General features: G+C 41.1%; 1 protein-coding gene across 1 annotated transcript in view; it reads left to right on the top strand.

Moving 5' to 3' along the window:
• Nucleotides 1-16,602, top strand: part of LOC116977688 (pre-B-cell leukemia transcription factor 1-like) — a 143,803-nt gene extending 127,201 nt beyond the window's left edge. Inside the window, exons 3-4 of the mRNA XM_033028362.1 lie at nt 16,193-16,329; nt 16,461-16,602. Coding sequence (XP_032884253.1) covers nt 16,193-16,227 — 35 coding nt within the window. The 3' untranslated portion in view covers nt 16,228-16,329; nt 16,461-16,602. The remainder of the gene's footprint in view (nt 1-16,192; nt 16,330-16,460) is intronic.
• The last annotated feature ends 7,205 nt before the right edge of the window (nt 16,603-23,807 follow it).

Genomic DNA, 23,807 nt, shown 5'->3' on the forward strand with positions numbered 1-23,807 from the left:
AAATACTTTTACAGACCAATGATCCACTCCGTGAATTATTCAAAAGACCACAAACAGATTAATAAAGGAGACATCAAATAAATAAACTAATAATGCAATCACTGAATGATTCATCAGAACTACTGATGATAAAACCAATCAATTAATGAAAATCCAGTTAAACATAGGTAAAATAAGTCAATAATATAATTAATGAAAAACAGAAGAAAAATAATTGATGAATTATTTAACAAAGCTATGATAAAATTAATGAGGCTTCAAAAAAATAATCAGATCATTGAATGATTCAAAGATTTTTACATTCAGTCATTCATTGGTCTGATAATTTACCGGTTCATTCATTCACTGGGTTGCTGAATCTTTAGTTACTTTAGGTATTGGAGAATTCAGTTCTACATAGTCAGAGAGTCATAGAGCACAGAAACCGGCTATTCGCCCCAACACATCCAAGCAGACAAAAATGCTTATTCTATTGTCTTGGTTCCAATGAATCATTCATTGACTTGACTGTTGGGTTAGAATATTGGATTCACTTATCTGGTTATTTTCCTATTGAATCATTCACTAGATTCATTGTGTTAAATAATTCACTGATGTATTTAGTAGACGGTTGAATCTTTCAGTGTTGGTATTATCGGTTAAGTCAAACATTCAATAATAATTTATTGGTCTTTTCAGTTCTTCAATGGTCTGTTTATTGGAATGATGGTTCATTCACTTGATCTGTTGAATTAATCATTGATTTGCTTACTGGGCAGTTGAATAATTCCCTGATCAATTGATCTACAAATCTCTCATTGATATGATTATGCATCTTTTGCTCCTTTACCTGATTTGATAATTGTTTTTTTTGAATATCTGATGATTGGACGGATGATGAATTTAGCTTTTTAGTTTAGTTTAGAGATACAGCATGGAAGCAGGCCATTCGGCCCACCAAGTCCACACTGACTAACGATCACCCATGCCCTGGTTCTATTGGGTTATACATAGCTCCGCACCCGACACACGAGAGGCAATTTACAGAAGCCAATTAACCTACAAGCTCGGACATCTTTGGAATGTGTTAGGCAACCAGAGCACATGGAGAAACCCCATGCAGTCACAGGGAGAACGTGCATACTCTGTACTGACAGCATCCATAGACAGATTCAAACCTGGGTCTCTGGTGCTGAACGAATGAATGAATTCTTTATGAATACTTTATTGTGACAAGTCACAATGGAATACTTTGCTTGCATTGGGTATGCAAATAGTTGCCCATAAAAGGCGTTTACAAAGTTACAAACTATCCGTGCCAGGTCCCCCCTTTGTTCTCCCCCTTCCCCCTACCTCATGGCGGTGACCCCTCACTGGGTCTTCCATTGTCCAATGTTCTTCCCCTTCCTCCCCTAACAGTGATCCCGTACGCTGGGTCCACCTTAGTTCCTTCCACCGGCAGTGGCATCCTCGTTTCCACGTGGTCCGTCCTCGTCCATCAGTCGGTACCATCATTGACCACCGCACTGACCTCTCCGCTAACCCTGCCGGATCCTCTCCGGATGTGAGGCAGAAACTCTACCGCTGCGCCACCGTGTTGATTATTGATTTCCCTTATTCCATTAGATTATTCATCGATCTTATTGTTAGTCTACTGATTCAATTATATGATTATTCATATGCAGAAATATCCTGTAATCTGATTAGTAGAGTTTTACCTGGATTCATTAACTAGATAGAATGATATTTTGTATAAATTACTGGTCTGTTGAGTCATTCACTAATCTAATCCGTCATCTTTTGAATCATTCAGATATCATCTAACGACAAGCCATTAATTTGATTACAATGACTGAATCATTTATTAATCTGCTATTAGATCCGTTGATCCATTCTTTGGATTGTCTAAGTGATCAATCATTTACTAATGTGATTAATGCTCGGCAACTTGTCAATGTGACTATTATTCTGCTAAAACATCATACTGATCTGATTTTTGGTTGGTTATGTCATTCATTGATATATGATTGGTCTGTTTTGTGGATTATCCTGTTACTGTAGATCACTTGGTAATCTGATGACTCGTCTTTTAACTGGATCACTGAATTTATTAGTGGTGTGTTGAAAATTTAATTGCTCTGATTATTGGGTTGTTCAATAATTCATGAGTGTTTGGATCATTTATTGATCTGAGAACAGCTTTATTGATCCATTCTCTCAACTGGTTATCATTCTGCTGAATCATTGTAAACATTTGATTAATTCATTGGGGGCATCCTGCAGTTGATGGTGTCATTTGCTTGATTTTTGCCTGTTGTTTGCAATTGTATTGGGCTGTGGTGTGACTGCACTTGAAACATTGTGTGTACAGTTTTAGTTTCCTTTCAAGGGAGACTCCGATGAGAATTTTCCAATGAGGAAAAAAAAGATTGGGAGAACAGATTGGCAAAAGGTTTTAAAAACTTCTGCAAGCATATAAGAAGGGACAAGCAGAAGTAACATCGATCCCTCGAGAATGTGAGTGGGGAATTAATAAGTCAACCTGAACATGACAGAGGCCTACAATAAATATATTGTACCAGCCTTCAAGGGAGGGACATTTAAGGTATCACAATGATAGTAGTGATGCAGTTTGATGCCGACTCTGTGTCCACGCCGCTGAGGACGTCCCGCAGCCCCGACGTCGGACTTGTATCACCCCGGCGAGCGGTCCTGGACATCGGGCCGCCCGTAGCTGCAACTGCGGAGGGCTTGGGGGAGGCCCTGACCACGGGGAACAGTGGAGGAAGAAGACTGACTTTGGTGCCTTCCCACACAGTGGGGAACTTTGATTCTGCTGTGTGGGGATGTTTTGTGTTAAATTCTATAGTGTGTTGTGTCCTGTTTATTTTTTTATTGTATGGCTGTATGGGAATTCATTTCACTGTGCCATCTGGCATATGTGACAATTAAATCTATCTTGAATCTTGAATCTTGAATCTTGAGTTTGCAAGAGGAAGAGAGGAATGGTCTCTATCTCCAGGGAACAGAAGCAAGTAAAACATATTGGAACTGAAGGCTGGATCTCATGGGTTGTATTCGAGGGTCTGTAGATATGGCTGATGCATTAGTTGCGATCTTCCAGAATTCTCAACATCATAGCTTAAACGTAACACTCCTAGTCCCCTAGTCAAGAAAGGAAGCGGGGCAGGTAGCCTGATCTTGTAGAAGGATGTTTAGAAATCATATTACAATTGAGCAGAGCCAACGGACTGAGTGAATTGTAGTTTAGTTTTGTTGAGATTGCAAAGATAGGTGGGAAAGCAACGAATGAAGAGGGTCATGGGTAGGTTAAGTGAGTAAAGAAAAGTACAGCAGATTGACTTTTACCCTTGTATGCATGCATCCTTGTATCCCTGTCATTAGCACATCTTCCCCAGTCAACAATGGGCCATCATGAACTCCAACCTTCCTGAGGCCATCTGTTGCCGCCCCCTTCCAGCCTTCTCTATCTTTCAATGCAAGGAAGGGTTCCGACCCGAAACAGCACCTATTCTTTTTTCTCCAAAGATGTTGCCTGACCCGCTGGGTTACACCAGCTTTTTGTGTCTAAGCAACAGATGGACTAGAGTGTCCAGAGAAATATGTATTTATCCATTTTGGGAGGATGTATAGAAATGAATGAATAGAATGTTTTTTTTTCGTAAGGAGAAAGATGAAAGAATGTAGTTGTAAAGGGATTGGATATCCTTGTATATGAAACACAAAGTTAGAATGCATGATCAGCAAGTAATCAAGAAGACATACAGATAGAATGGAATGTAACATTGTAAGTGTACACCATATTTGTGAGACTACATTTGGAGCACTGCATACAGATTTTGGCTCCTCCTTTAAGGAGGGTATATTTGCAGATTGCCGAGGTCAAGATCTAGGTTTTCCATTATTTCATAGGATTCCTGAAAGGTGGTGCATACGAGAGGATCTCCACCCCTGTAGCTCTCTCTATGACCTGATCACTGGTCTCTTGATTCATTCACTGATCTGATTATACTTGTGTTGAATTATTCAACAATCTGCTTATTGGATTGCAAGAAGAGCTTTGGACTGTTGCATTATTCAGTCTCCCGGTGATTGCTCAGTTGAGTTAAACTGATTTGATTATCGGTCCATAAATTATTCACCATTCTTATTCTTGATCTATGAATCATTCATTGATGTGATTAATGATTTTATATGAATCATGGATGAGATTGTCAGTCTGTTGAATCATTCACATCTGATTATAGGCTATGATTTATTCATTGATCTGATTATTACTTTATTAAATAGTTTCTTGATATAGTTTTGGTCTGCTTCTATCTCTATTGTTTTTTTTAAATAATAATCAAATCTTGGACAGCAGAGTTATTCATTGATATGGCTATTAGTCAGTTGATTAATTGATTGATATATATATGTATTAGCCTAATCATTCATATACTGGATTAATGCTCTGATGAAAAATTGATCTAATTGTGGAATCAGTCACTTGATTTTTCACCTGAAGATTAATCCACTGATCAGATTCTTGTTCTGGTGAATTAGTCCCTATTTTGGTCTGTGCATCTTTTCTGATCCAAAATAATACTGTTTAATAATATGCAGTTCTGTTTCTTGAACTCGAGTATTTGATTTTAATACTGACTTACAGATGAAGTAACTGATCCAATTATTAAAACACAAAGTGCTGGAGTAACTCCGCAGGTCAGTCAGCATCTCTGGTGAAAAAGGATGGGTGATGTGTTGAGTTGGAAACCTTCTTCAGACTGTATGTAGAGGAGAGGGAACTGGAGGTAGGAAAAGGCCAGAACAAAGCAGGGCAGATGACCAAGGAAGGGTGGAGTCCATAATGGTCCATTGTTGGCTGGGGACGAGGTGATAATTAAGGGATGAGAACAGTGGAAGTAGTAGGATGACTAGGGTGGGGGGCAGAGAGGGAATGCAGGGCATAACTTGAAATGAGAGAAATCAGTGTTCATACCGCTGAGTTGTAAGATGCCCAAGTGAAATATGAGCAGTAATAAATAAATGCTATTTACTCAATAATCCAAGAACTGATCAGTTATCTGATCACTTCACGGATTACAAATCCATCTGAATAATTTACCGGTTTAAATATTGGCATTTGATCCTTCCTTCGATCAAGTTAATTCAAGTCTTCATGATTACATTTATGTGCTGGGCTCAGGACAGCTCATCCAAGATTTAACACCCAGAAGTTTGAAACAACTCACCCTCTCCATCAGCACCCTACCGACAAAAAGGTTGCCTTTCTGAAGAGAATGATTTGTTCCTTGGTCCTGTTGACGTTGAATGAGAGGATGTTGTTGTGACACCAACTCAACTGGGTGTTCAATCGGTGCAGGATCCTGTAAGCTGACTCATCGCCTGCATTGCCAAACTATTAATTACTGGTCTTTTGAAACGTAATGATCAAATTATCAGACTGATACATTATTAACTGTTCTGATTATTAATTGATTGACCATGGCCTGATTTTTTTTTTCTAATTGATCATTTGATTAATCCACTTAGTTTTTGGCTGCTGAGATAGTTGCCGCGTCGAGGTGTGGGTTTGCTAATATGTTCCTATCCTTGTACTGCTGAACGATTCTTTTGTCTGATGATTTGCCCGTTGATCGGTGTGGTTGCATTACAGCTCTGTTGAAAAATGTATTGACTGGATGGTTGGTCTACTGAATTGTCTTCTGATCTGGTTATTGCTTGGTTGACTCATCGCCTGTTCTGATTAATGGCCAGTTCAGCTGATGAATTACATTCAGCTGATAATTGGCCTTTATTTCTGATTTACTTGATTATTTCCCCATTTGAATCATTTTCTGCTAATATGTCCAATTATTTACTGATAATTGTTGCTCGTTTCAGTCAATAATTTACATCATTATTGGTATTTTAAAACATTGATAGATTTGATTGTTGTCTTGTTTAATGCCAGACATAAATATTGCAGAGCAGACCTCATTTTTCTTTTGTTGAATGATTTATTTACATAGTAATTTGTTAATAGAATGTACGGATATTCAATAGTGCATCGTTAGCTGAAAGTATTGGTCTGCCTTGCATACGAGGGTTTACAATCATCAATAGCTTTGGATCCTGCACAGCTGAATTATTCACCTATATGATTATCAAATTAATTAATCAATGAATGCTCTAATTATTCATTGGATGTTGTGATTATTCAGCTGAATTCTGTGGATTATTGTTTGAAAGAAAACTTGAACTTGAATGCCCGCTGAATAACCAACAAAGTGATTGTTCTGTTGGAGTAACTACCAAACTTGATTTTTCATTAGTTAACTCACAGAAATTCAAACAATTGTTTTGGTCATAATACTTATTAATGAGAATCAATAATTGATCTGATTATTGGTCTTGAAAATATTCATTCATTAATTGCCTGCCTGTTAAATCATTCTTTCATCTGAATATTGGACTGTGGATATATTTATTAATCCTGCTGATTCATTTGTTGTATCTAATTATTGGTCCATTGAAACATTCACTGCTCTGATTATCGGTCATTTTGAATCATTTGTGGGCCTGATTGATTAGATTGATTTAAAATTCATGTTATTGGCAGTTGGTCATTTCATTTGGTTACTGATCGTGTTTTTTAATACGTTAAATCACTCACTGGGATATTGATTCTCTCATTGATCAACACATTCAACTTATTTTGTTGATTCATTTAATTATTGCTCCTTTGTGACTTTAAGTTCTCTTGGTATTGGACTGTTCAATAACTTACAATTCTGTAATATCGATTAAACTGATAACTGGTCTATTGATTGAGCCCATGATTCAGATTATTGAGCTATTGAATCATGGATGAATAGTTGATGCTGAAATATTCACTGGTGACTTTTGTCTTTTTTTTAGTTACCAGTACACTGCTGGTCAATTGGTCAATAAACTAATCTGATTATTATTCAAATTAATTTATTGATGGATCCAATTATTTGTCGGCTATTAATTCACTGTCTTACTATTCTGGTGAGATATTGACCTTATCTATTCCATTGACAATTGCTAGCTGGGAGCAGTACATTTTTACATCTACATTTCCAGTGTAATGGTATGGCAGCCACTTGAGATAATTTAGAGTTTAGATAATTTAGGGTTTCGTCCATGCCGAGCCGACCATGATGACTCTGAGATAGTGCCTCCAGTGTTTGAGCCGTATCCCTCTTAACCTTTACTGTCCATGTACCTGCCATAATTTATTTTAAATAATGTAATTGTATCCTCTTTCACCACCTCCCTTGGCAAACTTGCTCCACATACCCACTGTGGGAGTTTATTGCTTTGAATACAGTTCAGTTAATTGGATCAGTGAATTATCTGATTCCTGGTCTTGAGTTGATCAGAAAACTGATCATTGTTCTGCTGAATCATTCACTGCGTTTATCATTGATTATTTAACTGATAGTAATGGTTTATGTAAAATTCAACTCTCACCGCATGATTGTTCATAAGTTTAGGTTTAGAGATAAGGCAGTGGAAACGGGCCCTTAAGCCAACTGAATACACGGTGACCATTCATTCACACCAGTTCTATGTTATCTGACTTTCTCATCCACTTCTGACAAACGGGCAATTCACAGAGGCCAATTAATCTACAAACTCGCACGTTTTGGGGATGTGAGAGGAAACCAGAGCACCCAGAGGAAACCCACGCAGTTACAGGGAGAACGTGCAAACTCAACAAAAACAGCACCCAAGGTCGACTTGAGTCTCTGGTGCTGTGCGGCAGCAGCTCTACCAGCTGTGCCACTGTTAATGTTTTCTTAGAATTTGAATCATGCATCTGTGATTGTTAAAGATAATTGATTGAGTGATCAGATTATTGGTCTGGTAAATTTCTGATTAATCCAATAAACAAATAGTTAGATAACTTGTTCAACTGATTGTCTTCCACAGCAATCATTGATCCGACCGTTAACCTCATCAACTATTCCCTGCCCATCAACTGTCTGGCGACATTTTCATTAAACTTATAAATTCAACCACTGTTCTGCATAGTTTTACGGAATCAGCAATGTTAAATTGTTTTATTGCTCTGGGTATTAGACTGTTTAATAATGTACAGTTGCATTTCATGGTCAATTGAAACATTTAAAGTTCTGATTATCTGTGTGTTAATATGTTCAACGTTCTGATTGTTGGCTTGGTGAATATTGGTGGAATTGAATGGTGTTGCTGTTGCCATATTCAGCAAACTGGTTCATTGGGTCTGATAAATGATTCATGAATATGATATTAAATTATCTATTGATCTGGTAATTTGTGTGCTGATTTAATCATTGATTTAAATTTCAGTCTTTGGTCTGATTGTGGATCTTTTGAATTGCTCATTAATCTCACAGTTGGCTAGTACATCAATTTTCTGAGGTAGACAAAAATGCTGGAGAAACTCAGCGGGTGAGGCAGCATCTATGGAGCGAAGGAAATAGGCGACGTTTCGGGTCAAAGCCCTCCATCTCTGGAGTCATCTGAAAATCATCAATTTTCTGATTTTATTATTGGTCTGCTGAATCTTCAATTACTATGTGCTCAGCTTTGTTCAATCATTCACTGATCGAATTATTGGCTGAGAATCTATTACTGTTTTGTTTGCTGGTACAGGTGCACAACCTTTTATCCGAAAGCCTTGGGACCAGACACTTTTCGTAATTCGGAATTTGTCGGTCTTCGGAATGGAAATTTTTTTGCGTAGATTTTAATGGCTGGCTCAGTGGTAGAGTGCTCGGCTCATATCCGCAAGGTCGCGAGTTTGCGCCTTGATCCCGGCAGTTCCTCGGTCGCGAGTTTGAGTCTTCAATGTAGTTTTTTCTTGCAGAATAAATGTCTGTACTGAAATGCAGTGTGTTGAATGAATTCCTGAATTTATAAATGTGACCGCAGCATTGAATCACCTCTCGCACTCATGTCACCCTAGCGGGGCTACATGCCCTTAGGCGGCCAAAGGCGACATTTTCACACTCTTATATCCGTGTGCAGCAGAGGCGACGTGCGTTTGGCGCCAAACGTGAGCTTTGGTGAGCAGACGACATCCTGGAAAAAATGTCCGGTTTCTTCCAGGTAGGCGATATACCCTCCCGGGCAATATACCCTCCACTTCTCTTTTATGAAGGGGATTTAGTTCCCCTTTCTTCCAGGACCGACCGGAGGTTCCGCTGTCACCTCTGCGGGCCACCCTCGGTGAACGCTCACTCAACTTTGTCTTGGGATTCCTACTCTCCCGCGCAATGTATCCTCACCTTCTCTTTTATGAATGGGGATTTAGTTCCCCTTTCTTCGAGGACCGACCGGAGGTTCCGCTGTCACCTCTGCGGGCCGCCCTCGGTGAACGTCCTGTCTCCCTGTCCCTGGGATAGCAGGGGGCGATCAAACAGCACAATACCCCCCTCCCCCTCCAGAGGAATCCGCTCCCCGATGGGCCGCTACGGCGACAAGTGGCAGTCCGCCCACAGCCCGAGCTGCGCCACCCCAAGAACAAGATGTCCCTTGCACACCATCAGCTTCTGCCCATACGGGGAGCGTGTTCCTCTGGAGTTGGAGCGGGGCTGGGCTGGAGTTGCTGATCTGGGATCTCCGTGCTTGCAATGCGCCTGGGGGTCGGTGTCCCGATGAGGGGGCTGTGGGCGAACTGCCACTTGTCGCCGTAGCGGCCCATCGGGGAACGGCTTCTGGTGGTCCTGATGTCTCCGGCCAGTTTGCAGTTTTCCTCTGGAGTTGGAACGGGGCTGGGCTGCTGCTGGCTGTGGGTCTCTGGGAACTCCGTGCTTGCAGTGGGCCTGGGGGTCGGTGTCCCGTTGGTCCTGACGTCTCCGGTGACTGGCACTTACCTGCTAGCATCGCCGACATGAAGACAGTGCAAAGCCCCCGCGCCGGTGCAATGGGCGGGGAGCTGGAGAGGGGAGGGAAGGGGTGAATAAGTGATTGGGCTGATTGTTTAATCTAATAAATATTCAATGTACTATTGGTCTGGCAATTTGACTACACAGTTTAGCAGTCTGTCATTCATTGATCTAAACATTTATGCTCTGTGCCATTAATAGATTAGATTATTGATCTATTGGATAAATCTGTAGTAGGGTCTGTCGACATGTTAATTGATCAAGCCTTTCACTTAGATAGACACAAAAAGCTGGAGTAACTCAGCGGGACAGGCAGCATCTCTGGAGAGAAGGAATGGGTAACGTTTCGGGTCGAGACCCTTCTTCAGACTCCATCTGAATTGTTGAATCACAGCTGAATTATATTTCTTTGCATCAGTTAGTTATCCCTGTTGGCTGAATCATTCATCGATGTGTATATGTGGTCATCGACCGGAAGGTAGCCGGTTCGAATCCCGCTTGGAGTGCATACTGTCGTTGTGTCCTTGGGCAAGACACTTCACCCACCTTTGCCTGTGTGTGAATGTGTGTGAATGTGTGTGAGTGATTGATGGTGGTCGGAGGGGCCGTAGGCGCAGATTAGCAGCCACGCTTCCGTCAGTCTGCCCCAGGGCAGCTGTGGCTACAGAAGTAGCTTACCACCACCGAGTGTGACTGAGGAGTGAATGAATAATGCGATGTAAAGCGCCTTGAGTATCTAGAAAGGCGCTATATAAATCCCATCCATTATTATTATTATTATTATTATTATTATTATTGGTTGGTGAAATTATTTCCATGTCAGACTTTAGTCTGTGGATTCATTCACTGATCTGATTAATGGTCTTTTAAATTATTCATTGATCTGATGAATCATCTGTAGATCCAATGATTGGTCTGATTCATTCGTCACTAATCAGATTGTGATCAATTGAACCATTCATCTCTACGATTATTTCTTCATATGGTTAGTGGTGTGTAGAATGAAGCTATAGTCTCTTTATTGGGTGTTTGAAACAGTTTGAAGAGATAATTGTTACATGACTGACTCACTGTTCTGATTTACACTACTGATGACGTGTCCTGTGCCCAACTGTGCTGAAGGTTACCCAGGCCAAGATATACGTATCCCCCCCCCGCCCCCCACCGATGTTGAGCGTCTACCACTCTCAACAATCAACGAATGTCGTGAAATGCTCCCCACCTATTGGCACAAGGGACTTCTTAACATCTTGTCCTGTGTATTTGATTCTGATCACTGACCATTATGGACCATTTCACCCTTTATTGAACATTTTAAATCTCAGAATCTCTTATTGTTACATATTGTTGAAAGATCCCTTGATCTAATTATTAGCCTTTTGCTTCATCTGCAGGTCTTGGATTATTACTCTTGTTCATTCAGTAAGTAAAGTAAAGTATCCTTTATTGTCACTCAGACCTTCTGGTCTGAACGAAATTTCGTGCCTTCATACATAATAAAATAACAAAAACACACAAATTTAACATCCACCACAGTGAGTTCACCAGGCACCTCCTCACTGTGATGGAAGGCAAAAGTCTTAAAGTCTTTTTTGGGTTATTGATTGATTTGCCCAGTAACTGCTTGAAGTATATGTTGTCGATCCGATTAATTCAATGATCTGATCATGGGTCTTTTGCATCATCAGTAGATCTACCCATTTGATAGTCCACTGATTAAATTGATTTGCTCTTGAATATTGGATTTGGTGATTCAGAGCTCCACTTCTTAAACAGTTTAGTATAGTTTAGAGATTCAGTGTGGAAACAGGCCCTTCGGCCCCCTTGTCCACGTCGACCAGCGATCCCTGCACACTAACATATCCTACACACACTATGGACAATTTTACCAAGCCAATTAACCTACAAACTTGTACGTCTTTGGAGTGTGGGAGGGAACTGGAGCACCCAGAGAAACCCAAGCAGGTCAAGGAGAGAATGTACAAACTGCATACAGACAGCAACCGTAGTCAGGATCGAAACCGGATCTCTGGTGCTACAAGGCAGCAACTCTACCACTGTGCCACCGTTGATCCAGACTGTTTCGCCAACTGATTCGCCTGTCCTTTTTAAACATTCATATCTCTGATTACTCATCTGTTCAAGTGTCCTTAAATCTGATCACTGATCTATTCAAATGTTCATTGATCTGATTATTAATTGATTGTTCCTTTGTCTGTTACTCCATTCACTGCTCAGTGAATAACTCACTGGTTTATTTTTAGGTATTTTGGGTCCCTACCTTTCATAGCGTTTATCTATTGACTCATCCCCGATCGGTTTATTGATCTATTAATTCGCTGTTCAAATTATTCATCGCTTGATCCTTTCATTGATTTGTTTATTGATCTATTGACTAATTCAGTTTTTTGTTAATTCAGTTGACTAATAAGTTTTTTAAACTTATTCGTGATTTGTTTAGTGTAGAATTTCATTGTTCCAGTTCATATCTGATACATATATTGGAACACTTGACCTGTTGACTAATGCATTGATCAGATTATTTATTGACTATTATTGATTATTTTATTAATTTACTTTCTTGTTCAATATTTGTAGATGTGTTTATTAATCTATTTATTAATTTACTGAACAATTCTTTGATCAGATTATTTCTCTCTTCTCACTGATATGTTTGCTGACCCATTGATTATTTAATTGATCAGGTAAATGCACACAGTTCAGCTTCTTTTGGCCATGACACAATTGGAGCAGCCCAAACAAGATTCACCAGGCTAATTCCTGGGAAGAAATGATTATGTAGAGAAGAGACCAAACAGTTTGTGTCTGTATTGTTTGGACATCAGAAAATGAGAGGTGATCTTATTGAAACACGCAAGATCCCAAAGAGGCTTTGCAGGTTAGATGTTAAGATGTTTCCACAAGTAGAAGAATCTTGAATGGGTTCAAGATAAGGGTGCACAGAAATTTATTCTCACTGAGAATCTCTGGAATTCTCGACCCCAAAGTTGTGGAGCCTAGATTATTAGAGGTGTTTAAAGTGGAGGTTGCATTTTTTTTTAAGATTGAGGGCCCGTGTGGACCTGACACAGAAATGGAGTTGAGGCCTGGGCTAAATCAGCCATGACAATATGGAACAGTGGGGCAGGATTGAGGGGCGAGTGGCCTACCCTGCTCCTATTTTCTGGTGTTATGTTTTTCTTCTTTGGGGTTGGTCTCTGTTCTGCCCATTAGTGTTTTCAATTATTAATTATTTTATTTTTGGTCTATTGAATCCCTGTCAGATATAACAATTACTCATTACATTTCTTGCATCAATCATTGTTCCTATCATTTGCTGAGCATCAATCTTTAATTGAACAGTTGTTAATAAAACCATTCTCTGGAGTATTGGGTTGTTGAGTAATTCACTGTGTCAATCATTGTTCTGTTGATTTTCTCATTGATCTTTATCTTTGCTAAACTGATCAATTGGATCATTGGGCTTTGAATGAGCTATTGATGAGATGATTGGTATATAAATTATTAATTGGTGCAATTTATTTGTACAGTTCATTAATTCCTATTTTTATTACTAGTTTGCTGAAGGTGCTCTGATTATTGGGCTGTACAGCAACATGTTCTTTTGACTCATTCATTCTTTGATCGGTCTATGATCCAACGTGCTTTGAACTGATTCGTTGACGATTGTTCATGTATTGATTCATTTGCTGGTCTATTAGCCTGAGAATCATTGTTCAATGACCAGACTGACTCATTCGCCATTAAATTATATCATTGCTCTAGTTACTGCACCTTGCCTGCTGAGTCTCTTTAATCTGATTACTGGCTTGCTAAATCTTTCTATTTTTTTTTTCCATTTTTCAATAATGCAATTATTGGCTTTTTGAATAAGTCATTACCCTCTTCAATGATTCATTACTCTGATTGTTGAACTATAGTGTGATCTGCTGATACATTTATTTGATGGTTGGTCAATTGTACCGTGAATTAGTTCTAGTATTCAGCTCACTTATGCCTCTCAGCAACTCTTTATGTGTGCTGTAAGTTGTACTTTGACTTCTAGAACAAAGCAGCCAGTATCTTTCTCCAATTACAACCTCCGCCATTCCCACCCAGGGCACTGCAGGATGTTAATCTCTCCTCGTGGTGGAAGCTGATGTTGTTTTGTGGTTGTCCCACTGATCCCACTGCTTTGTTCATGATTGGAGGTTAGTTGGCGCCCATACACTTTGCAAACATTTTTGGAAAGTGTTGTTTCCTTCCCCTTTTTAATAATAATAATAATAATAATATATTTTATTGTCATTGCACATAAGTGCAATGAGATTTGGGTTTGATTCATTTGCTTACTGCAAAAGCAATTCAAATTTAGAGAATAAAATCATAATGGTGGCATTGGCCACTGTACACCAGCAGGAAGTGTGGGTTTGCACATAAGGTGTATAAAGGCATTTAAAAACCACCTGTCTTTGATATACCATTCACTTGCAGTGAAATGTGGATCAGATCTGTCTGTCAAAGCTGCCACAGTCAAACCTCATGGGAAGGAAGACCTCGTATGCATAGTTCTGTGAGGTTGAAGCAAAAAGAGTTCAGTAGTGCTTTAATGTCACATGTGCAAAGTGCAAACGCACAGTGAAATTCTTTTTTTATGAAGCGTCCAGTAGAGTATCACCATACCACACACGATTAGCAGTTGTACAGAAATAGATTACTGAGCCCGCTTGAAAGAGGCGCCATGTTTAGCGGCATTTTACACGAGCAGTCCACTCTTGTTGGTCAGAGTGATTAAAGGAAGCGTCAGGCTGCTGCAGGGTCTTCAGCCAAAGCCTTCCCTTCGTTGACCAGCGATTGGGCCCTAGGGCAATGTGAATGCCAATGCACTATGCAGAGTGAGTAACATTGATGGATGGTGCGGACTTGCTGGGCCAAATGGCCTCTTTCTATGTTGTACCTTTCAATAAACCAAGAACTACCTGGGTGGAATGAACCAACTTAGTTGGTACATTTAGTGATTTGTTCTGTTTGGGTTTGTGGTGATGGTCCTTCAGTCACAACCTTCTGCAAAATCCATTTCTATTCATAGCATCGTACAGAACAGAAATAGATCTCTTTGCCCACATGGTCTATTCTGACCATGAAGTCTGTCTGTGCAATGTTCAGTGGCCCACATAAGTCTGCATGTCTGTGTGCAACTTCTATCTAAGTAACTGTCAAACACCTTCTAAATATTATAGTTGTATGTGCCTTCATCACCCCTTCTGACAATTTGTTTCAGATATTTACCAGGCTCCGTGCAAAAAACCCATACCCTCATATCTCCTCGCACCTTAAACCTGCTCTCTAATTTTAGACTCCCTTACCCTAGAGAAAACAATCTTTAGACTATCTAAAAAAAAAATCAGAATGCTGGAGTAACTCGGCGGGTCAGGCAGCATCAATGGAGAATGTGATGAGGTGACGTTTGGGGTCAGGACCCTTCTTCAGACTGATTGTGGTAAGGAGGTAGGATGGGAGAGGGGGGGGGGGGGGAGAAAGCTGAAAGGGAGGAGGGGCAGGATAATACCTGGCAAGTAGTAGGTGCATACAAGTGAGGAGAGTATTTGATAGGAAGATGGTTGGACTAAGGCCGGAGATGAAAAGACCAAAGGTGTGAGACAAAAGGATTGAAGAATTGTGAATTGTGAAGCTAGAGGAAGGAATGGACTATGTATCCTATCTATGCCCGTCATAATTTTCTAAACTTTCTACAAAGTTGCCCCACAGCCTCCTATGTTCCAATGTTAATAAATCCAGCCTTATACCTACAGCCCTCTATTCCAAGTGACATCGTTGCGAATCTTTTCTACACTCTTTCGAACGTTACCACATAATTCCTGTAACGTGGTGACCATAACTGATCACGGTACTCCACGTGCGGTCTAATCAATGTTCAGCACAACTGCAACGTGATGTCCCGACTCTTATTTTCAATGTCTCAGCCCTTGATGCAAGCTTACCAAATGACTTCTTCACTACCCTACTGCACCTGTCTCACCACCTTCAGGAAAGCTTGGACTTGCACCCTAAAGTCCCTTTGTGCATTAACACTTCTCGGGACAGTAGTTCAGTCAGGTTCAGTCACCATCAGAGACGGGCGCAATATTAACCTCGGCAACAGACTACAGAGCTGAGGCTTTGTATCTGTAGGGATCATCAGGAGTGGATAATTCCCTGTCGTTGATGCAACCAACACGCTCCCATCCCGTCCCCTGTCCACCCCGCTTGGGCAGAAACTGACGGCATTATTTTCCGTTTGTGTTTAGAGAAAGATGGTGCACCCCTCCAGAGAGAGAACTAGCAAGCCACGAGGCAACGGCGTGTAAAGAGTTTGAGAAGAGCGCTGGCCGGCTGCTATCAGTAGCAGAGCCTGGTGGGCAGTCAGACTTTGGACTGTGGAGAGGTGAGTGATGAGATGATGCTTGGTGTACAGCGTCGGATAGGACAGTGTAAAGCCAGCATGCCTCTTCATGTGATCGCCTGAAGGTTGAAAAGCCACATACATGCTTAACTTTATTTTTCTCTCCGAAACAGGTGGACATTTTATTGTGTGTCTAGGGGAGGCTGCGGATGGAGTTGCAATGGGCCTTGAAGTGGCAGAGGAGAGTTGATGGAAGGGTTGATCTCCCTGTACACCTGGAAGATCAAGGCCAGATTATAATAGGAGTGAGCACATTGGAGGTGAGGCAGGTCGCCCGAGCCAGAGCCACCCTACCTCACTGTAATAGTTTAGTTTATTCTCGCTTGCACCAAAGTGAAAAACGTTTTGGCACCTGCTTTGCAGTCAGCAAAAAGACGATCAATCAAGCCATCCACAGTGTACAGACACAGGATAAAGGGAATGACGTTTAGTGTAAGCTAAAGTCCAGTAATGTCCGATTATTGATAGTCCATAGGTCTTGAATGTGGTAATGAGAGGTCAGGATCACTCTCTAGTTAGTGATAGGATGGTTCAGTTGCTTGATAACAGCTGGGAAGAAACAGCCTTGAATCTGAAAGGGTGCGTTTTCAAACTTCTTTGTACTTGCCTGTTGGGAGAGGGGAGGAGGGTCCATAGTGAAATTCATCTTTGATTATGCTGGTGGCCTTGCAGAGGCAGCGTGAAGTGTAGATGGAGTCAGTAGAAGGGAGGTTGGTTTGTGTGATGGTCTGTGCTGCGTCCAAAATTCTCTGCAATTTCTCGTGGTCTTGGCTGGAGCATTCCCAAACCATGCTGTGGCACATCTCAATAATATAATCCAATGGACAAGGATGGGCGGGAGCCTGATGTTGAGTGAGGTTCCACAGTCTGCTCTCTCTCTTCGACCCCTGTACCATACGCCAGTTACCAAGCAGAACCTATGAGAGGCAGGCAGCCAAAGGCAAGTCAATTGGGGACAAGAGAGACTGCCGTTGTTGGAATCTGATGGAGGAACTCATCTAGTCAAGTGGACCAAAGGGATGGTCAACGTTACGGGTCACGTCTCAACATCAGGACTGAGAGTGTAGAGGCAAGGTTGCCTGCATATGAAGGTGAGGGGAAGGGGTGAGACGGGCTGACAGGTGGTCGGTGAAACCAAGTGAGCGGGAATGTTAGAGCACAGTGGGGAAGGTGGTGAAGTGGGAGGGAGCACCTAGACAAGAAGCTGGTGGGTGACAAGTGGATTTGGAAAAGGGAAGACAATTGGAGGCAGGTATGAGAAGGGGGAATGTTGAGATAGAGGCTGGTGGCTGATGTGGAACCAGATAAGAGAGAGGAGATGGGAAGAAAGAGGGGAGGGGTTGGGGGGGGGGGGTGGAGCCCTGGTGGATATGTTTGTAGGCAATGGGTGATTGGAAATAGGAAAGGTGTGCAAGGAAGAGAGAATGTGGGTGCCTAGAGGGACCGGATTACCCAAAACTGCAAAATTCAATCTTCATACCATTGGGCTATTGCCATCCAAATGCAATATGTCAACTGGGCTTTGAAAGAGGGATGTGGGGTGGGTGAAGTCAAGAGGCATTGGATCCCATCGTGATGTGGAAGATGCCAAACCCTTGTGAACCTGGATTCGGAGGCGGTCATATTATTAACCGATGCCTGTGTTATTCATTGTCCAGAGCTAAAGAACAGGCTGCTTCCATGACCAGGCTTCATTGTGACAAATTCCAGTAAAGTGCACCTGCCTTGAATAAATTCTCAGCAGCTATCTGACTGTATCAGAGACTAGACTGAACATTTGAGGCAATAATTATTGGGACTGCATTTTAACTTTCAAAAGTTATTGTTGTGACGTGTATTTGTATTCATTTAGTTTAGTTTAGAGATACAGACCCACCGAGTCCCGCTGACCAGCAATCCCCGCACATTAACACATTCCTACACACACTAGGGACAATTTACAATTTTACCAAGCCAATTACCCCTCAACCCAGTATGCCTTTGGGGTGTGGGAAGAAACTGGAGATCTTGGAGAAAACCCACGGATGTTATGGGGAGAATGTACAAACTCCTTACAGACAAATACCCCAAGTCAGGATCGAACCCGGGTCGCTGGTGCTGTAAGGCAGCAACTCTACCGCTGCACCACTGTGCCCCTTCGTTGTTGCTTGCTCAGAGGAAAAGGACGTACGTTAGAATGGGGATGAGGAGGATTTTCTTTAGCAGAGGGTGGTGAATCTGTGGAATTCATTGCCACAGACAACAGTGAAGGCCAAGTAATTTGGGATTTTTAAAACAGGGATTGATAGGTCCTTGCAGAAACGAAGAACTGCAGATGCTGGAGTAACTCAGCGGGTCAGGCAGCATCTCTGGGCTACAGACTTGCAGAAGTATGTATTATGTTGTTTCAGGTCTTACTTTGGAGAAGCAAGAGGCTGCAGATGATGCAATCCTGAGCAACAAACTCAGGTTAGAGGAACAAAGCAAGTTGAGCAGCATCATTTTGACTATATTTTGAACACTTCCGAGTAGCTGTTCTCCTTCCATGATTGGTGTCCAGGCCAGTACTGCCTCTGCTCTGGAGTGAGGCAGGGAACAGTGTAGCAAACAGCTCTTTCTATAAAAAAGAATAACTCCGCGGGTCAGGGAGCATCTCTGGAGAAAAAGGATAGTTGATGTTTTGGGTCGGGATCCTTCTTCAGACTGCTTCTATATCCTACTCTGGAATATTGTGGTCTTAATCATTTGTTTTTCAACTCCTCCTGCTTCATCTCTATTCTCATTAGATACCCCAAGCTGTTTAACCTAAGTCCTCTATCACCTCATTTCTTTCCCCACCCCCATCCACTCCAATTGTCCATCATCCGCTCTCCCCCCAACGGGTCCCACCTTAACTCCCATGTTTGGTTCATATTTGGTTCCATGTTTCATTTTCCTTCCCTATAAAATTCCATCATCTACAGCCCTTTATTGGTCATCACCTATCATCTCCCAGCCACTGTCACTATGCAGAAACAAAGAACTGCAGATGTTGGTTAATAAACAAAAGGACACCAAGTGCTGGAGTAAGTCAGCAGGTCAAGCAGCACTGGAGAACATGGATAGATGATGTTTCAGGTCGTGAAGGAGGGTCAGGACCCGAAACGTCACCTATCCATCCTGACACACTGAGTTACTCCAGCATTTTGTGTCCTTTTAGGAGCCTGTCAGTATCTCCACCCTTCCCTCTCCCGTCTGACCTCGTCTGCAAGCAAACCCTCCTCACCCGGATTAATCTATCACTTGCTAGCTCTTTTTCCTGTCCTTCCCCTCACCTCTGTGCACTGGCTATTTCCCCACTAACTCTTTCAATCCAGATGAAGGGTCACGGCCTGAAAGATCGATTGTCCATTTCCTTTCACAGATCTGCCTGATCCATTGAATTCCTTTGGCAGCTTGTTTGCTAACCCGCACAGGTACCAGGTTTGTGCACCCACACCACGTTGTATGGGAAATTCAGTGCAAAAGAAAACTACAGCACAGTTCAAACATCCATTTATTTGTGTAAGAGACCCAGATATATCTACCCAGGTAAATATTGACAATTATATCATCTTATTAGTGGATGATTACCACCCACCTCCTAAATTATCTGATCTCTGTGACCTAATTTTGGTATATTTAATATTTACTAATAAGATTATCAGTCTGCTCAAGCATGCATTAAACTTCATTAATTCACCGTGACGTTTAATCAATCATTGCAATGATTATTGGTCTGTGGAATAATTAACTGACCTGGTTCTAGGTCTGGCGTGTCGTTCAAAGCAACACTTGTGAGGAATTTACACAGGCGAACATACTGGGAATGGAGGGAAATAGACAATGCGGGCAGATGGAATGAGTGGCATTGTGGTTGGCATTGACATAGTGGGCCAAAGAGCCTGTTCTTGTGCTATCCCATGCTGTACTATGTTCTCAGATCCTTTGCTGCTATTAGTTTCTGGAATAATTTGTGGATCTCGCCTTTGGTCTGAATCATTCACTCATCCGATTAGTGGTTTCTCAAATCATACACTGATCAGATTATTAATCTCTTGTAACATTCATTGATCTGATTATTGGTCTGATGTATTGATCATTTGCTGACCTGAACATTCAGTCATCAATCTGATTATTAGGTTGTTTTCTCATTCATTGTGGTTAATTTATTAACCTGCAGTGTATTGTTAATTGATCTGATTAATAGATTATTCATTAATCAGGTTCTTGTCTATCAAACCGTTAATCAATCTGATTAATTGTTTGTTATCTGCTTATTAACCTGATAATAGTTAATCTGGTAGTTAATCTGATTATTGGTCTCAATCCATTGTTGATCTAATTATTGATCTGCTCAAGGTTGACTATTGGATGATGAGCCTTGTTCTTGCAACATTGAATTTGATTATTGCTTTTTTGAACCATTGACTGCAATGAGTAAAGAATCCTTGGAATTGAACACAATCTGACTTGCAGATCTATTGTAATGAAAGCAGAAAATACTGAAAACACTTAGCAGGTCAGTTGTGACAAAGGATCTCGGATTTGAAACATCAACCATTTCTCTCTCCACAGATGTCACCTGAACTGCTGACTTTAGACTTTTGATCTTAAAAATCCAGTGTGGGGTTGCCTTTTTTTACAATGGGGTTGGTAATCCATCCAAGAATCTGGTTTCTCAGTAGTGGGACTGGCATTTCTAGCACGGCAGATATACCTAAGTGGGAATTAGACTTTACTCTAGGCTTTAAAAAATCCAGCATGGAAACAGGCCCTTCAGCCAGGGATTGCCCCATACACTAGCATAAACGTACACACTAGGACAATTTATAATGTACAGAAGCCAATAAACCCACAAACCTGTACATCTTTGGAGTATGGGAGGAAACCAGAGCACCCGGAGAAAACCTACAGGGAGAACGTACATACTGAATGAATGAATAAGTTTATTCCAGGTATGTACACATACAAGGGATTTGCCTTGGTGCTCCGCTCGCAAGTAACAACACGACATACAGTAAACAATTAAGAATAAAACATTAAGAATAAAACATTATAGTTTAAACATGTAAATGAAATAAAATACCAGAGCAAAAGGAGGCTACAGACTTTTGGCTATTGAGTAGAGCTACTGCTCGTGGAAAAATGCTGTGTTTATGTCAGGCTCTGGTGGCTTTGACAGTCCGGAGTCGCCTTCCAGAGGGAAGTGATTCAAAGTGTTTGTGGCCAGGGTGAGAGGGATCAGAGATGATTTTACCCGCTCGCTTCCTGGCCCTTGCAGTGTGCAATTCGTCAATGGGGGGAAGGTTGCAGCCAACAACCTTCTCAGCTGATGGAACGATTCGCTGCAGTCTCCTTGGTGGCTGAGCCAAATCAGACCATGAAGGAGAAGGTGAAGACAGACTCTACGATGGCAGTATAGAATTGGACCATCATTGCCTGTGGCAGATTGTGTTTCCTCAGCTGCCACAGGAAGTACATCATCTGTTGGGCCTTTTTGACCTTGGAGTCGATGGTGAGTTGACTGTTGAGTCGAAGGACTCCATTTCAGGAGTCCCACCCTATTTCTTTTATTTTTTATCTTTGTTTTATATTTTTAATTTACTGTTCCTGCACTATTGTATGGGGAAACCAAATGAATATCAGTTTGCTGATGTATTTGTTGATCATAGTAAACCTTATTAACTAATATGATTATTACTCTGTTGAATTATTGGCTAATTAAATGATTGGACATTTGGATTCATCAATGATTAAATTTTTGATGTGTGGATCCATGCTATGAATAGCTTATTGGTGTAAATTGTCGAGTCAATCAATTAAATAATTATTAGCCTGTTGAATCATTCTCCCCTTTCCTACTGTTCTGCTCATTATCTTGAGATATGGACGTGGTGGGTTGAGGAACCTGTCCCTAAGCTGTACAACGTTAAGATTATGTGGAGCCCCATAGAATCGTTTATTGCTCTGATTTGTTTCCTATTTAAAATAATTCAAGGTACCAATTATTGCTCTGTTGAATCATTCATCAATCAATTGATTATTATTTAACTTATTGCTTGCCCTGATGATTGCTTGATGTGGCTAATAGTTTTTTAAATCATCCTTGTGACTTACTTCATACTTTAATCAATAATCTAATCATCATGCGAATCATTCACTGTATGATTATTGGTCTGTTTACTGATTGTATTTTAGCCTTAGGTATGAATAAAATGACCATTAACCAGGTTAGTGAATGATTCATCAAAACAATATTGCCAATCCTCGAATGATTCTTTCCACTAATAACCATAGCAGAGAACAATTCAAAACATTGAATCAGTTTAATACAGTTTAATTGTTATAAAACAATTAGACTGATTAATTGGTTAATTGGTTTCATAGCTAAGTTGATTGATCAGTGAAAATTGCAGCAGACCAATAATCATTTCACTGCCTCATTTTAAAGACTAGCAATCAATCCAGTGAAAGACACCAGAGACTGATATAACTAGTTTAAAATCAGCTGCATGGTTCTCAATTGATCCACTGTGTGCTCACATCCTGGTATTTTGGCCTGCAGCCGCACTTGCAATTAGCAGGTTTGTGATGCAAATCAATTGCATGCCTTGGCTGTGCCGTGAGTGGGGGCAGAGTTCAATGGTTCAATAGTCCTTTGTTATCTGTGACGACACATCCCCTATGAGGACCGTTCCTTCCCGAGCCACAGGCAAACGAGTCACAGCCAAGTCCAATCATGGGTCATTGGAGGACCAATTAACCAACCAATTTTCGATCCCACAGACCGACTCCTTGTAAATCCTGGAGTCCACAGGGGAAGGGAGAGAGGAACCTGTGGGGATGATGCCAGATCCTCTTGTTTGTCTCTAGAAATAAAGTCCATCTGGTGAGTTCACCTTACAGTGTGTGCCAGTGTCATAAGGAACAGTAGAATTAAGCTATTCGCCCATCAAGTCTACTGCGCCATTCAATCAGTGCATTCATTATTGATCTGGCCTCATGACCCATGCGACATATCAAGATTCCACATGACCCATGCCACATATCAAGATTCCACATGACCCATGCCACATATCAAGATTCCACATGACCTATGCCACATATCAAGATACAGTAAAATCGTTTTTTTTATTTGCCTACAGCTCAGTTGGATTATTGCCATACATAAATACAATCCCAGATTAAGTACAGCATGTATAGAAACAGCCCACTGAGTACATATTCGAGAATCGGCAGGTTTTGGGGCTATTTTCCAAGTCTTCACTGCAGCTGGCCATTAAGGCCCGTTGCAGCCGTCGTCTCCATCCGGATTGTCCTGTGCACCATCGTTCCTCACCTTGCAAGTCGAACAAGTGGTAGCGGGAGGATCCTGATGCTCACCCCCACGAATGCCTGTTGGCACTTGACAATAAGGAATAATAAAAACCAGTTTAGATTTAAATAGTTGAAATCTTTTT

Source organism: Amblyraja radiata, chromosome 10, assembly GCF_010909765.2.
Source record: "Amblyraja radiata isolate CabotCenter1 chromosome 10, sAmbRad1.1.pri, whole genome shotgun sequence".
NCBI classification, from domain to species: Eukaryota; Metazoa; Chordata; class Chondrichthyes; order Rajiformes; family Rajidae; genus Amblyraja; species Amblyraja radiata.